We start from the raw sequence: 17,751 nt of genomic DNA on the forward strand, positions 1-17,751 counted from the left end.
TTAATACAACAATTAGTTAATATAAATCAGCACCCGAATCAGATATTAATGAACAATTAAAATCAAAAATTAATAAAAAATAAAATTAAGAATAAGTGACCAAAAGGAAATATTAAAAATTAATAAACATGAGTTATATTAAAATAGAGAGTGTACTCAAATAATTACAAATTAACTAAAGTTTGTATTGATTATAGTAACAAAACACTAATAGCAGTAAATCAGCCAACTGATAAAACAGATGAAGTGAACAAAGTGTATTTAGAAACACAAGTAAAATCTGATTACTAAAGCTGAATATACTAATATTTTGACAATATTTAATAACTATGTTGCGAAAAATAATATAGAAGAAGTTTTAAAAGTAAATAAGTAAATAACTTCAGTTCAACATTTAATTTTGCATTACATGAATATTATATAATCATGAATTTAATTGATTAAAAAATGGGGTTGGTGATTAACAAGTAATTGAAATTACTTTTATGGCTGGCAATAAGAAAAAGAAATAGTTTTGAGTATGTATTTATCCTTAAAATAGTTGCTGTTATTGACAGAAATATATATAAAGACTTACCATTTATGTATTTTGTAATTTCATCAGGAGTGTTTGGTATCTCTTAAAAATATTTACTGTTGACCAGTCAATAAAATTATTGCATTAATGACCATTTGCAACTATAAAGTTACAAGATAATGTTAAAACTGTTCCACTAGATTTAAAAATAAATTAATTTGGTGATATTCTTCTTACGTAAAAGGATAATCCTAATCACACAATGTTTGTCCTTTTGGACAATCGTATCTGTTGCTTGAAATGTAAAAAATTTACTAACATGCATCGTCCAGTTAGAAAAGTAGAAGACAGAGAATTAAAGGTCTTAGTTCAATTCATAAGGCTAAGAAAGTAATACTAGAAGCTGAATAAATGAATTAAAATTAATGACATGGCGATACTGACTTTTTAATTCGGGGAAAATGGGCTGAAGGCATGAACTGAAGTTTGTGTTATGGAAGACATTAGACTAGAGTAGTCCGTGAAGCTATTTGCCATATATTGCTAAGGTGGTGTAATGGCTGTTATATCTGCCTATTATGTAGGAGACGTGCATTCAAGTCCTGACCATAGCGCACATTTTAATTCATTTCATAATTTTCTCTCTTTATTGTAGGTAAAATTAAGACTCACATAATTCAAGAAAAATATAATTTCATCCGGTGTAATTTGTGTGTGTCTGTGCCCAGGGTAATAATATTCATGAAGAAATAATTAATAAATTACATAAAACAGTGAGAAAAAAATTTAAAAAGTATAAATATTATTTCTTTTGCTATAGCTGATTTACAGCAGGCAGATTTAGTAGAAATGGGTTCAGGGGAAATTCATGAAGAATATTAAAACTAAAGTATTCCAGAAATGGTAAAAAACTAATAATATTGCTTTTTCAAAAACTTATTAAAACAGAAAAATTTACCACTATTCAACTTGTAGAACCTAAAGTCTTCAGATTTTGAATGATTGAGTAGAACACTAAAAAACCAATTAAATTGAAGCTAATAGAAGTTAATGAAAAATTTATAAAAAAAATTTAGTGTGTATAATAATAAATCAAAATATGAAGCAGGAGATGAAGTTTGAATCAGTAAATTAAAAGGAATTTTTGAAAAATGCTTCACATCTAGCTGGTGAACAAAAATTTTTCGAATTGAAGATATTATTTATTCTGATCCAATTATATATAAATTAAAAGATATGAAAAGACATTTTATGAGGAAAAACTAGAAAAAACTTTTCAGATGTGTATCTTGTAGAAAAAATTGTAAAAAGAAGGATGATGAAGCTTTAGTTAAATTGCTTGATTTTAATGATTCTTATAATAACTGGGTATGAAAAACTAATTTTATAGTATACTTCTTTAGAAATAGTTTCTGCCAAAGCAGGCTTTAGTAAGTGGCTAATTTTACAAAATTAGTCTTCATGAATTATAATCTTATAAATCTTTTCTTTATAAACCAACAAGATAAAAGCTACCAATTATATACTTTTCCAAAGAATAAGAAAAGTAAAAGTAATTAAAATAATTCTAATAAAGATATTGAAATTAATATAAATATACGTGATGGTTGGGTTTGTCCAAATCATTGTGTGTATTGTGTTCGGAACTGGCACCTGAAACTGATGGAGAGCCTTTGTCCCGCCATAGCCCTCAGTGGTTCACAACCCCACAACAGGCCACAGGAGTCCACCCACCCCACTGCCACCCCACACTGAACCCAGAGTTATTGTGCCATTTGGCCCCTAGTGGTTCCCTGGGAATGTCTCATACCATATGAGTACACCTCAAATGTTTGCATGGTAGAGTAATTATGGTGTACATGTACATGGAGACTGTGTTTGCACAGCAATCACCAACATTTTGTAAGTAAGTTGGAATAAGGTGAACCAGTCTGCATTGACCAAGGTAGACAGAAAACAGCCTTAACAACTATCTACAGTGTGGCTGGCACACCAAACCTCGACACTAATGTACCAGGTGGATTAATGCCAGGAACCGACACACCTTCCCGCTCAGAAAGCAGTGTGTTATACTGCGTGGCTAGCTGGGTGGGCTATCCAAATCATACTCAGTTATCTAGGTGTCTCAAAAGTATTCAAGCTGATGGATCAGACTGTCCTATGTACGATGGAAAAGCTAATAAAAGTTAATTAAGGTCAATGTTATAAAGTTATTTCATTTTGTAACTAGTTCATTATGAACTAGTACTTTCTCAAGCATAGACTTCTTTTATTTCATCATCAGTTTTATTAAATTGAACTTCATTTCTTCCTAATATAACTTATGTAGAAGGGCATATACTCAATAACAGCAAAATACAAAATAAAAGCTCTGAAGCATATGTTTAGAAATATTAGGAGTTTTTTTAAAGATAATAAAGAAGTAATCTGGGAAGGAGATTTAACCTTAAGTTTTACTTTTAGGTGAAGTTCAAATGCTGCTATTTTTCGTTGAGCTGATAAAAATAGTAATGGGGTTGTAATAAAAGATTAATATCAGAAGAAGGAGAAATTGGTTTTGTAAATACGACAATTTGAGTACCTATAGTTAAATATCAACCTCATTATGAACATGAATTATGGCAAGAAAGATCAAAACATCCTAAAATACCAATATTTTTCTATGAATTACAAACTATAGAGAATGCTGTGTTGAGTAGTAAAAATAATTTCGAGTTACACAAAACAAATCATTACAATTTAGCAGAATTTGAAACGTTTTATTGTTTTTTTCCAAACGAATCTTAAAGATAATCAATTGACTGATTCTTAATTATTTCATAATGTTATATTACAGAATATTTATTTAAAAAATGGAAGCAAAGAAGTTTGTCCTCAAGAAATAAGGAATTTACCCTCCAAATAGTGCTTCAAAAGTTTATGATTCATTTCATGATTTTGAATGAGTAACGCAATTCAGTGGACCCATTGATATAAATCCTTGTAATTTCATTATAAATTATCAAATCTGTGTGATGTGAAGAAAAAATAATGTAGGAACACAAAAAACTATTATAAAATTATCTGCTACTTTTAATCATTAAATATCTACTGACACTTTAGCTTATATAATTTTTTATAGAAAAAAGAATTTGACTTACTGTGGTCTACGTAAAATATTATGTGATATTATTTAAAATCTTTATATTTTTTGGATGCTAAGTGAAAAATAATGTATAATCTTTTAATATTTCTTTGTAAATTCTCCACTATATCTCTTTCCATAATACAGAAAGTAATATTCAGACTCTCCAGTTATTGGGCGAAACTCTTTTAAAAATAGGCCATCAAAGATAAAATATTCATCTTCTTCAACTTATGAATGGGAAAACTGTAAAAATAATGTTTAAACTTAAGTATAATCTTTTAATATTTTTGGTAAATTATAAAATTTATAATTCATCACTACATATGTTTTCCCATAATAATAGTAATCTGTTATATTTCTTGCTCTCTTAGATAAGAGAGAGTTTGTTATTTTAATTTCTTCCAAATATCTATATTTCTTTTAATATGTTTTAGAGTCAAAAAAGAGATCATATGTTTTCGTAATTTCTTCCCAAATATCTCTATCTGTTTCATCATAATTATAAGATTTCCATACATATAATTCTTCTTCATATTAATCCATAAAAAACTCAATAACCTCATTATGTATTTCTTCTCTCAAATGTTCTACAGTTAAAGATGGTGCAAAACAGTGTTTAAAATGCTTGTATTCATCTCCTTCCTGTTTTGGTTTATTACTTCTTTCAATAAAAATATTTGTTTCAAATTTAAATGCATCCCATACATTAATCATACTGTTTTAGACTAATTATCAGGCAAAAAATTTATTAGATTTTTAAATTAATTTGTTTTATTCATTATAGTCAGGTAAATTTATTTTTCAAAGGTGGTTGGAAGAATTCAGTTATTTGAAAAGAATTGCGGTAGTAGTAGATGAAAATTGCGGATAAACCGACCTAGTGGGGCTGGACCAATGATATTCCTATCAGCTTACACTTGTTTTCTTGAAAATTTTGAATATCTTACATCATTACACTTTGTTGAACTCTTTTTCTGGGTGTATAAATATTATTAACCTGCTTTGTTTTTACTTAAGTCTCATATTCATTATCAAGTGGAATGTCAGAACTGCCTTTCTGGTATCTTTTACATTTCTGAAGTCAAACTGATCGTCATTTACAGGTCCATCACATTCTCTTCCACCTTTCTGTGTATTATTTTTGTCAGCCAGTTGAATGCCTCAGATGTTGAGCTGACTATGCATTAGTTCTCACACTTATCAGCCTTGCAGTCTTGGGACTGTGCGGAAGATTTTTTTCCCGAAATTCTAACGATATATCTTCTGATATGAGTACATGGAGTCAACGAACCAATCTGAAGTGTCATTCGATTGCCACTTGCCCTGAACGATTTTACAAGCTTCACAGGCATGTCATTTATGCCTTCCAACTTATTTAATCACACATCTTCCACACATTAGTTAAAATCTAATATTGGGTCCCATATGTCCTCCATATTGGCTAGCACTTCTTTTCTATGGTCCTCATCAGACAATTCCTCCCCCCCCCCTTAGAGGTCTTTAGTGTAATCGTACTGCCTATCTGCTCTCTGTGTTTAACAGTGAAATTTCTTTTATAGTCTTAATGTAGAAGCCTGTGCTTTTAATTTCATGGAAGATTGTTTCGACTTTATAAATGCTGACTTAGTCCTTCTGACGATTATTTCCATTTCGATCTCTTCACATTTTTCCTGGAGCCATTTTGCCTTGGATTTTCTGCACTTCCTCCTCTTTTCAGTGTGCTGTATTCCTATTTTTTCCTGAACAGTGTTGTACTGTACCTAATTCTTTCGCTGATCAGTTGATGCGCTTCTTCTGTTACTCAAGACTTCTTCAAAGTTATCTTGTTATCTTCTTTGTATTTAGATTTGTCCTCTTTATCGTGGAGGCAAGTGTACCAAGCGCAGCAGGACTAATGCAGTTGTTATAGTTGGCGGTGAACGACGTCTGTGAGTTTGATATTAAAAATTGTGACCTTATTCCGGTATTCTTGTTGCTAGCAACTGTCAGACGCGGCGGTATCACAGAAAAAATTAAACTGCAGCAAACTGTCTACATGGAAAGTTTCTCTCATATGCCCTTATACTTTTGCATCTTGCAGCGAACCTTAAATGGCTTTTGTGAAAAGACAAATTTATTCCCAGTTCCGTTTTTTAAGTTGTCGTTAAGGAGCTGTGTGACGTAGCACTTTGTACTTGAGAAGCTGATTTGGTTTTTGGGGAGGGCAAACATCAAATAACTATCCGATAATGGTGAATTTGTTTCTGTAAATGTGAAAGTCAGAATGTTTTCAGAGAAGACCATGGGCCCTCCTCCCCTTCCTCATCCATTCCGCCCTCAGTTCTTGTGCACAGCTCCTCTCGTGGCACTGACGTGGGCAGAGCTTAGACTTGGTAATTAAAAGTCACTTAAGTAAACTTTAATTTCACACTTCAGTAAAGTGTTTCCCCATTGTGACTGCGTCGTCATGCTGTGTATAAAAACAACATTCCTTCCGTTGTTGAATGCAGCCTTCTCCATGGTGCTTTACATACAGTGAATACGTATATAGATCATCATGATGAATGCTATTTACAATAGTGACTAAAACGTTAGTGCTATAAAGGACCTGACGCGATCACGTACTCGAAAACATTTTACTGACTATGACAACCGCAGCAGAAACCTACACTCGTTTAATTTCAGAGTTAGTACTGTCTTTAGAAAAGGAAATGCTTGTACATTTAGCTTTGTGATACTTCGTTTCTGTGAAAACAATTATTTAGTTAAATATATATCCCGCTAATCATCACTTACTTGTTTACGATGTGGTCGTTTTGTGTTTCAGTATCCAACGTATGGTGCACTGTCATCCCTTTCAGAGAAGTGAGTATGAAACATTACAACATCTCACTTACTGAAACATAGAAAGAATTACCACTTTTATCAGTTTCTACTCTTTGTGCAGTTTTCTTTTTTGTACACTGCTGGCGATTAAAAGTGTGGTACTGGGAAGGATGGCGAATGATGAAATTTAATTATTATGGATATACAGTAGGAAGAATACATGATTAAATTTGTATCTGATATGGGTTTATAAAGCATACAGTACTGTCACCTCCAGAAACAGTTCTATACAGACTGGGCATTGAGTAGAATTGAGTCTGGAAGACACATATGAGTACTACATTCTATGCCAGATGAGCAATCGTAGTGGCTGGGGAAAGGTGGCATGCCATTCTCTCGGTAGCGCATGCCCAGGTGTTTTCAATGGGTGAAAGATGTGGTGTGCGTGGCGGCCAGGGCAACAGTCGACCAATCCCCGTACAGTATCATGGTAGGTCAGAACAACACAAACAATACACACTGAGGTAACAAAAGTCGTGGGACGGTCCTACACACATATAGAGATTGAGGTAGTATCACGTACACAAGGTATGAAATGACAAGGTATTGCCGGAACTGTCATCTGTACCCAAGTGATGCATGTGAAAAGATGTCCAACGTGATTATGGCGACATAGAATACGAAATGGTAGTTGGGGCTAAAATCATGAGACATTCCATTTTGGAAATCATTAGAGAATTCCATATTCCAGGGTTCACAGCATCAAGAGTGTGCCGAGAATATCAAATTTCAATCCTTATCCCTCACCATAGACAAAGCAGTGGCCGACCTGCTTCGCCTAATGACCGAAAGCGACGACGTTTGCCATTGCAAAAGACAAGTAACACTGTGTGGAATAGCCACAGAAATCAATGTGGGACATACGAAAAACGTATCCTTTAGAACAGTGGAGTGAAATCTGGCGTTACTGGGCTATGGTAGCAGACGGCCAATGTATGTGCGTTTTCGAACAGCATGACATCACCTGTAGTGCCTCTCCTGTGCTTGTGACCATACCGTTTGGACGCTAGACGACGGGAAAATCGTGGCTTCGTCAGATGAGTGTCGATTTTAGTTAGTAAGAGATGATGGTAGGACTGGAATTTGGCGCAAACACCACAAAGTTAGGGGCCCAAGTTGTCTATAAGTCACTGGTGCAAATTTGTGGTGCCTCCATAACAGTGCAGGCTCTGTTTACATGGAATGGACTGCATCCTCGGGTCCAACTGAACTGCACATTGACTGGAAATATTTATATTCGGCTACCTGGAGACCATTTGCGGAAGTTCATGGACTTCATGTTCGCAAACAACAATCGAATTTTTATGTATGGCAATGCACCATATCAGAACATTTTGGACGATTTGAGTGAATGATTTGGCCACCCAGATCACCCAGCATGAATCCCATTGAACATTTATGGGATATAACCGAAGAGTCAGTTCATGAACAAAATCCTGCACAGGCAACACTTATGCAATTGTGGGTAGCTACAGAGGCAATATGGCTCAATATTTATGCAAGGTACTTCCAACGCTTCTTGAAGCTATGCCATGTCATATTGCTGCGCTTTTCCTCATCCTCCTCTGTCTACCTCTTGCTCTGGCTGCCCACCTCAACCAGCCACATCTAACTATCTCATCCCTCCCACTCTCTCTGTCTCCTCAGCTCCTCCTCCCCCTCTTTTTGTCTATTTCCTCCACCCCCTCTCTGTCACCATATCTTTATCCCCCTCCCTCTGACTGTATCCTCCTTCCCCTCTCTCTTTCTATCTCTGCCTCTCTCTCTTTTTTTCGCACCTTCCCACTATCCCTCAGCAGCTTCCTCCCTCTCCTCCCCTTCTCTCTGTCTATTTCCTCCTCCTCCTCATACTGTGAATGTCAGCTTAGCCCCAGCCATGCCCATCAGCATATGTGATCCCTGCAATAACACTGGACTCGCTTTCGGGAGGACGACGGTTCAATCCCGTCTCCAACCATCCTGATTTAGGTTTTCCGTGATTTCCCTAAATCGTTTCAGGCAAATGCCAGGATGGTTCCTTTGAAAGGGCACTGCCGATTTCCTTCCCAATCCTTCCCTACCCCGAGCTTGCGCTCCGTCTCTAATGACCTCGTTGTCAACAGGACATTAAACACTAACTACCTACCTACCATCCCTGCAATACAGTTCAATAAAGCAGGCTGATACTACTCCTACAACATACCTGTCATTCAGGGCAGCCTACATGACAGGGCCCATAAAACTGTTTCTTGCCCTAGACAGGTAGATTCCCCATGAAGCAGGTCGATTTGGAGGACTGATGCTGTTCTTGTACAACAGCATGGCAGCCTGCATACCGGGGGTGGGTGTTTTGACCATATCCACACTTCTATTGGAGTTTGGAGATTATAAACCCCACAGAACTGATACTCATGAGACCTTCTGTTCCTGCGCCAAATTTGGGTGAAATCGATCCAGGGATTTGGGACGAGATCACAGACACACACACACACACACACACACACACACACACACACACACACACACACACACACATAAACTCTGATTTATATCTATAATAGATATAGAAACCGTTGCTCTTAAAGTCATTTTTTGGCCTTACTGGCATGCTAATCATTTGAATATGGAAATGTTTAGGACACTTCATGCCAGTTTGACGTTTGTTACATGCTTTCCTTACTTTTTTTCAATTTTAATAGCCAACATTGTGTTTAATTAATATTTATACATTTTTATGGTAAAAAGAAATAATATTACTATTACTAAAGTTGTGTAGCTTTGTTTTTCAATGCGAAAATAAATTGTCAGTAACTTGCTGTGATAGGATATTTGTGGCTACTGTAATCGTTGAAACTCTGATAAGCGGAAGTTGCATTTGGTAATTGTCTATGTAAATATCTAGCCAAAATTCTACATTAATTCAAACCTGAAATGTACTTTATTTCAACTATCAAGTCCCATTTACCACATGATGATGATTATTGGAGTCATTTGGTTGTGGTATGGAGAGGAACAATAGAAAGATATAGAAAGAAGTGCTGGGTTAAGAATCAGTAAAGGGGAATGGATAAATACAGATCCTGTACTGTTTTCAAGTGAATCGTATGTCGTCCTCCTGTAAAATATTGGCGACTTCAGGTAACGATAATGGAGATGGACAGCGATCAAGCAGCCTTCTGTCCAAAGTGGGCCACAAGGTCTCGGTAATATTGAGATGTTACTGTGGTGGCCAGGGAAGATTCGACAATTCATAATTGTGCTCGCAAAACCCGTCCTGGACGAGTTGAGCTGTGTGGACAGAAACCCAGACGTCATGGAACACAGCATCACCATTGTGGAACATCACTGTAGCATGATGGACCTGATCAAACAAAATAATCACATAATCCTTGGCAGTAATGTGACCTTGCAGAGTCACCACGATACAACGATATGGCGGCCCAAATCATCATCGAACCAGCGCTATGGAGGGAGTAAACACGGCCAAAAGTTGGAGACAGTGTGGAGCAAGACTCAGGCGATCAAATGACTTTCTTCCGTTACTCCGTAGCACAGGTTTTATGGCTTTGGCATCGTGTATTCGTGTTACAGGCATTCGCCTCACTGATGATTGGATTTGGATTTCCAGCTCTACCTGCAGTTCCCAGCTTACGCAGCTCCCTTGGAGTTGTTTTGATGGTGACAGGTTTCATTAGTGGAACATTCACTTCTGCTGTCGTCAACTTATTTATCCACATCCTCTTTAGTGACCGTCTGTCACAATCACTCAACAAACACTTTCACCCACCTTGTGACTTAGCAGATGATGTTTTTCCACTTTCCTTGTATTCGTTGCCAGTTTCCGATATGGTGCCTCTTGAAACACTAAAGACTTCGCTAGTTTGGTTACAGAAGCACCCATTGTAGGAGCTAGCAATCTGCTCACATTTGAATTATGTTAGACACTTAAAACGTCTTGAGGACGTTACAAAGCTTTCTTTGTTGCTCAGAAACAACAGCGCACCTGACAGACTTGGCTAGTGTTTACGTTTATGTTAACCCTCGCCTGGTATCAGCTCTGGAAAAGGATATTGTATGCCTGGGGTCTTTTTCGAACCCAAACTGATTCAAGCAACTTTATAGTGATAAAGTTTGAAATATGTTCACAAAAGTAATTATAATTTATTCAGAAACATATGCACTATGTTGATATTACAACTCCATAGTTTCTTAATATAATTAAATTACACATAAGTTGTAATTATTTACTACATTTGTTTGAAATATGAAAACATATTTGTTTAGTGCCAAAATTATTTTAACACAAAATATTCATAACCCATACACTATGTAACAATACTGTAATTTATTAATATTATGTGTAATATCACTTACATGGAATTTTATTATAAATACATTCCTACTCGCTCTCTGTGTCATATGACGAGCAATCATTACACAACACACTTATTCTAGCATGTTCTTTTTAGACAAACTTGTGACACCCATTACATTGTCGATTCACTTACTTGTCCTTTGACCTTGGGCAGGAATCACACGGTTTTTTTTCAGATTTGAGACACTTCCTGGGTATTGTGATGTTTTTCCTTTCGAAGATCCTTGAAGACCGAAGATATTATTTCTGAACGAAAGCATTGTGTTCTGCACTGGGGCGACAGGATTCGTTGTTCAATGTGAGGTTTGAAAAAAAATGAAGCAACTGGCCACCTTTTTGTTCCACGTTTCAATGCATAATGTCTAGCCATCTTATCAACTGTATCAACTCCTGACTCTGTTGAGTTGTAGAACATTATTGTGTAAGGTTTTTTGTGCACATGGTCACTTACATCGAATGTTTTGTGCAGAGTAGACAGCAAAATGACTGGTTTATTTTGTGTAGGAACATACAAAGCTAAAACAGTATTCTGTGCATACCCTCTTTTTTGATGGAAATATTTCTTTTGGTATCTCTTTTCGGTTGACCCACAGAGTTACCACAAGTGTCAATTTACTAGCAAGAAGTTCTTGTCCCAAATCAAAAATTGTAAAAAAGTTATCAGTAGTAATGTTCCTACTCTTTCCCTTCAGGTGATCAACTATATCATGTACCACTCGTTTCCCTTTATTTATTTCCCTCCCTTCAGCAGATTTCCCCATATACACTCGTGTATTTATGACATAATTGCTCTCACAATCTACAGTAGCCCACACTTTTATCACATACTTTCCAGGTTTCGAAGGAATGTACCCTTTGAATTGACACTGTCCCCTGAACGTACACTGATGCTCATCAACTGTAATATGAGGTCCAGGGACATGAGACGAAATGCATGCATCTGCGAATATTTCAAACACAACCCTTATAGGTTCAGCTTTTGATCCTTGCAAGTTTATCATCAAACCTGAGGCACATCAAAATATCACGATATCCTGAAAAGCTCATTGTGGCTCGAAAAATATGTAAGCCATACTCTTCTGACCAAAATAAACTCATAGGCATCCCACGTGCCTTATCCAAGCCAGGTATTATTAGTAGACCAAAGAATGACTGCAGCACTGAAGAATCAAGTTCAATCCATCGTTCAAGAGTTGGGTACAGAATTTTATTATCTTTTGCATAATTAATGATACCATTACTATTACACTCTACATGTGATTGGTGATAAAAAGTCTGCAACAATCTGCCCTTGCTTGCAATTGTGGTCTAAGATGACCTGAAATATGCGCAGTTTCATGTATTACATTCCTTGAAACCTGCTTGCACACATCGGATGGTACTGTGTTGTATGTTATCTGTTCACTTCTAGACACAAAGTAGATGCTCTCGTTTCCTGAATACCATTATCATCTTCTTCACAGTCAGTCATACCCATTTCATCTCTGGCCGGCATACCTACCTCTATCATATCTCCATCAGCATCACCGCCATCTTAGTTTCCAAAAATTGATTCATTATCACTGTCGTTATCACTCTTCTGTAAATCTGCCAAAGCCTGCTCGAGACTGTAGCGCCTTGTAAAACGTATTTCACCGTCCATGACGAGTTAACTATAGCACCACGTCTTCCTTCCACAAAACTCAGTTCGAAACTGTGAATTTGTCATAAGAATGCACATCAATTTATTTTCTATTCATTGTTTACATTAATGTCCAAATGAATGTCGGTTTATAAGGTGCATTGTTGCCAAGATTTATTTTCGTAACAAAACTTATATATAACACTGAAAATCTCATATTGTACGAGTATATCTGGGGTACTTTTTGACCCCACTGCAAAAATTTCAAATTGTTGTACTACAAACTGATATTATCATCATAAATATTTTACCCAGTTATAATAAAAAGTCCGTGAATAGCGTATCTGGAGGATGAGTAGTTTACACTCACATTAAAACTGTTTATTTGTCGTTAAACTAGCCTGGGGTCTAAAAAGATTCCAGATATCATGCAAGGATTAAGCCCATGTTTCTCGGCGTGTTTCCATATTTCTGTGTGACCCCTGTAGAAAGAACCATGACAGCTGTTGACTACGTCAAAGTGATTGTAGACCACATGCACTCAAATTCGCGTTACCTGAGTCCGAAAAATGAAATCTTACACACTATCGGGAGCTACCTAGTCTAGCTTCATGCCCACAAACAACCGGCCTACAACTTACAGGAACTGCATGACCTGTGCATAGACATCTGGTGCCGCTTAGCTGCATACCCCAAGGATTTGTCGCTTCCATGCTACACAGTTTCGTTGCTGTATTGCGTTCTAAAGGGTGACCAACATGATAATTAAGCACGTAGTCTTGTTTTGTCTCATCAGAGTACGAGGTCCGACAATAAAGTAATGAGACAGATTTTCTTTGCAAGATGTGGCAACCCTGCAGTCTTGCGTAGGCACAATATCTTTGACCTTGGTCTATACGCTGCTTCTAGTCCAAGCAGTACATCAATCCAACTGCTCAGTCGTGTGTTGTGCTGTAACAAGTTAATACGTGTTGGTGTCTTTCGTCACGGAAATGGAGCCGCATAATATTGCGCAATGGTATGCCATTTCTTTTTGCGTTAAATTGGGTGAAAACGCGACGATAACTTATGGTAAGCTTCAGAAGGCTTTTGGAGAGGAGGCTGTGTAAAGAGCTCAAGTTTTTTGTTGGCATAAAATGTTTAGTGAAGGCAGAACGAATGTTGAAGATGAAGACTGCAGTGGACGACAATCAACCTCATGGACGGATGTCAACTTGGCCAGGGTGGGTGAACTGGTACGATCTGATCTACGATTATCCGTGAAAATGATGGCAAAAGATTGAACATCAATCGAGAAACGGTTCGTCTAAGAATAACTGAAGATCTTGGTATGAGAAAGATTTGTGCAAAAATGGTCCCCAAAAATGTCGCACCACAACAGTGAGAAACACGGAAAAATGTGGCGGGCGATCTGTTAGAGCAAACGGAAATCAATCCAAAATTGTTGATCCGTGTTATCACTGGTGATGAAAGTTGGTTTTTTTCAATACGATCCAGAGACAAAACGCCAAAGTACGCAATGGCGCTCAAAGGGATCACCCACACCAAAAAAAGCTCGCATGTGAAAGTCAAAAGTGAAATGCATGCTTGTGTGCTTCTTTGATTCCAAGGGAATTGTTCATAAAGAGTGGGTGACTCCTGGACAAACAGTTAACCAATATTACTACAAAGAAATTTTAGAAATAGTTCGTAAGAGAGTTTTTCGTGTCCGTGCTAACATTGCTGATAATTGGATTCTGCATCACGATAATGCAGTCAGTGCTCTGTCAGTACAGCAACTTTTAACCTCAAAACAAGTTTCAGTACTACCATAGCCATCTTACTCACCAGATATTGTTCCGTGTGACTTTTTTCTATTTTCAAGAGTCAAAACGGCGGTCAAGGGACACTATTTCCAGACAACATAAGATGTCCAAAAAACTATGACGAGAGTCTTGGAGGATATCACAGAAGATGAGTTCCAGAAATGTTACCATCAATGGCAGAAGCACTGGAAAACGTGTGTGCAACCAGATGGGAACTACTTTGAAGGAGACAACACTAAATTTAACTAAAACGGCAAGCACCATTTTTTTCACATCAGTTTCGTTACTTTTTTGTCGCACCTCGTATTTCACTAGAGTCTCATCATTTTGTTTCCGTATGTACCCACAATAATGTTTGGCAACGGAAGTGAGAAAAGAATCCATGAATAGTTAGTTCTCTTTTTTAACTTGTATCTGTCAATTCTTACAAAAGCAGCAGTGCTTTTGAGTTGAACCCAGTTTTGTAGGCACGCTTGGTCAGAAAATTTCATTCAGGTGTGATGCTAGGATATTAACACAAAATGTCTTAATTTCTTTGTAGGGAGATCATTCGTTCCAAACGTGGCTATTGTTTAATTCGGAAATCTTTATTGTTTCACGACATTAGTGTAATAGTTTTTCTGTCTGCGAGGATCGTAGACAGGGGTAGCAACCGGATATGATCAATTAATGATTAAATGAGCAATCAGCACATTGGTAGCTACAGTTTTCTGTTCATTTGGCCGCAGGACACAGAGATGCCAAAATTTGCAGCAGTGTCCATATTGCCAGAAATCGAGGAAGAGGAATTCTTGGAAAATTCCAGGACGTTAGACCAAGATGGTGCTCACGTGCTGCCCACAAGCCGCGCTGCAGATCGTTTCAAGTGTAAGTGCTTTCAATTGTCTGTAATATACAAATTATACTAGAAATTATCTGATGAGATGCGTGATTTTATTCTTGTTCATCAAAGATTTAGATTTGTTGCCGCGACTAAGTGCGCAACACAGTTCATTCTTATCAGTTGTTTGTAGTACTTATACAAAAACTACAATTTATCCATTTAGTGAAAATTATTTTCATTACAAATGAAATATGCATCTTTCTTTCTATCTAGTGTTTTCCCTGTCAATAGATCAATGAGTTCATCAATAACATCTGAACTGCAACAAATTATCAATCCATTGTAGCTAAAAGACAGTTTCTTAAACTATGTGCGATATTCTGAAAGGGAAATAATAACCTACTCCACGTCTTGTTGGAACAGAACTGTTTCTTTTTGTATCGCAGCGTTAGAGAGATCTGTGTAAGTCAACACTGAAGTGAAAAAGCACATTATTTACAATAATTCAGTCTCCTCTTGCAGTCACTGGCGTGGTGTACGACACGTGTGTTTCGGAGTCCCCTGTAACCTCTGTTCTTTTTAAATTTATTCTGTTCGTCCGAATTCGATTGCAGTTGTCTTGCAAATGGATTGGTGGGCACGGTGTGTGGAGGAAGGACACGCAGCAAATAGTGTTGACCGCAGCGTACGTATAAATAACGTAACGCCACCGCACAGCCCGCGGAAGCCGCAGTGTCGCAGTGGTTAACACAACGGACTTGTATTTGCTGGAAGCGGACTTCACAGCGCCGTGTACTATCAGAATTAAGGTTTTCGTGGTCTTCCGAAATCACCCATTGTGAATGGCGAGGTGATCTGCTCAATGGGTTACAAGCGATCTCTCTCATTATTGTCGGGTAGAGATGTGTTCCATCCAGACATGGCGGTTATTGCTGAAACAACCGGTTTTCGGTTATATCATTATCTTTCACGCCAGTTTAACTTGACTGCTAAATCCTATCAAAATAACCGGTTTCTGTAATAACCAATTTTCGGTCTTTATTACAAATGTTTACTGTAAAAACCGTAGAAATCGAACAAAGAGTGAAAATTTTGACTCTCTGATTTTTAAGTATTCAGAATCAAAATAATAAACTAAATAGGCAAATAAAAGAAAGCTTAGTCCGTCCACTGTCCGCTACTTCTCTCGAAATGTGATGCAATAGCGCTCAAAAGTGTTTCGACAACATAAAATTCGTTATTATTTCTCTTAGAATAAAACACTATCGGACAATGTCTTGAGTATAGTGGAGAGCAGTGTAACTGCGATTATTTGAATGTGTCAGGTTGCGACTTGTTAGTTTACACTTTGCGCTGCCGCACGAATGCGACTTTCAGCGAACTCAAAAGCATTGTGACACGCTGTTAGCTCCGTCAATTCGTGGACGTTACTTTCTTCTTAGTTCTGATTTCTAGTGATATTTACTTAAAGTGATTATTCCAATATGCCAAAACGTAATGAATATTCAAGTGACTTCAGATATGCCGTGATAAATGCACTAAAGCAGGGACTGAAACAAGCCGAAGTTGCTTGTACTCGTATTTTTAAAGTGTGTCGTCAGCTCCTTAGTACATAGAAAAAATTCTATAATATACGAAAGACTGTCGAAAATAAGTGGACATAAAAAAAGTCTCCTAAAGTCTATCATATCACAAAAAAGTTATCAGCAAGTGATGTTCGCAAGTCGGCTGTAATGATACAAAGAGAATTGAAAGAAAAATATGAAGTCGACATCACGTTTCCATTGTCAAAGGACGCTTGAAACACTTTGGAGTACATGGATGAAGACCGACGAAAAATCTTTTCGTATCTACGAAAACCATGAAGGCCCAACTTGCGTTGGCAAAACAGCACGGATCATGGTCAGGTTCAGACTGGTCTAAAGTTCTGTGGAGTGACGAGAGCAAATTTAATTTAATGTCATCTCATTGTATCAAGTATATTCGACTTCCTGTAAGTAAAAAGATATGGCATTCAGTACCAAATTCCCAAGGTCGAATAGGAAGGTGGCAGTGTGATGGTTTGGGGATGTTTTTCACGCTCTGGAGTTGGACCGTTAGTTGGAATTGAAGGTAATATGGATCGATTCGTTTACGAAAAAGTATTGAAGACTTAAATGTTACCATACGCTAAACATCACATGGCAGCTGGATGATATTTTCAACAAGATAACGACCCCAAGCACAAGTACCGAGCGAGGTGGCGCAGTGGTTAGCACACTGGACTCGCATTCGGGAGGACGACGGTTCAATCCCGTCTCCAGCCATCCTGATTTAGGTTTTCCGTGATTTCCCTAAATCGTTTCAGGCAAATGCCGGGATGGTTCCTTTGAAAGGGCACGGCCGATTTCCTTCCCCATCCTTCCCTAACCCGAGCTTGTGCTCCGTCTCTAATGACCTCGTTGTCGACGGGACGTTAAAAAACACTACCTAACCTAACCCAAGCACAAGTCCAAGTACATTAGTGATTTTTTAAAACGCAAAAAGTCAAGGTTTTGGAGTTTCCAAGTGAAGGTTCCGATTTGATCGTACAGAACATCTGTGGGAGGAGTTGGATCGCAGAATAAGAATAAAAAGTTATTCGAAAAGACGCTTTTTTT

General features: G+C 37.3%; 1 protein-coding gene across 1 annotated transcript in view; it reads left to right on the top strand.

The window, feature by feature from the left end:
- LOC124550606 overlaps positions 1–17,751 on the top strand; it is a 96,470-nt gene that overhangs the window by 41,417 nt on the left and 37,302 nt on the right. The window contains exons 3-4 of the mRNA XM_047125328.1: positions 6,451–6,488; positions 15,018–15,156. Coding sequence (XP_046981284.1) covers positions 6,451–6,488; positions 15,018–15,156 — 177 coding nt within the window. The remainder of the gene's footprint in view (positions 1–6,450; positions 6,489–15,017; positions 15,157–17,751) is intronic.

The sequence above is a fragment of the Schistocerca americana genome, chromosome 1 (genome assembly GCF_021461395.2).
Source record: "Schistocerca americana isolate TAMUIC-IGC-003095 chromosome 1, iqSchAmer2.1, whole genome shotgun sequence".
Classification (NCBI taxonomy): domain Eukaryota; kingdom Metazoa; phylum Arthropoda; class Insecta; order Orthoptera; family Acrididae; genus Schistocerca; species Schistocerca americana.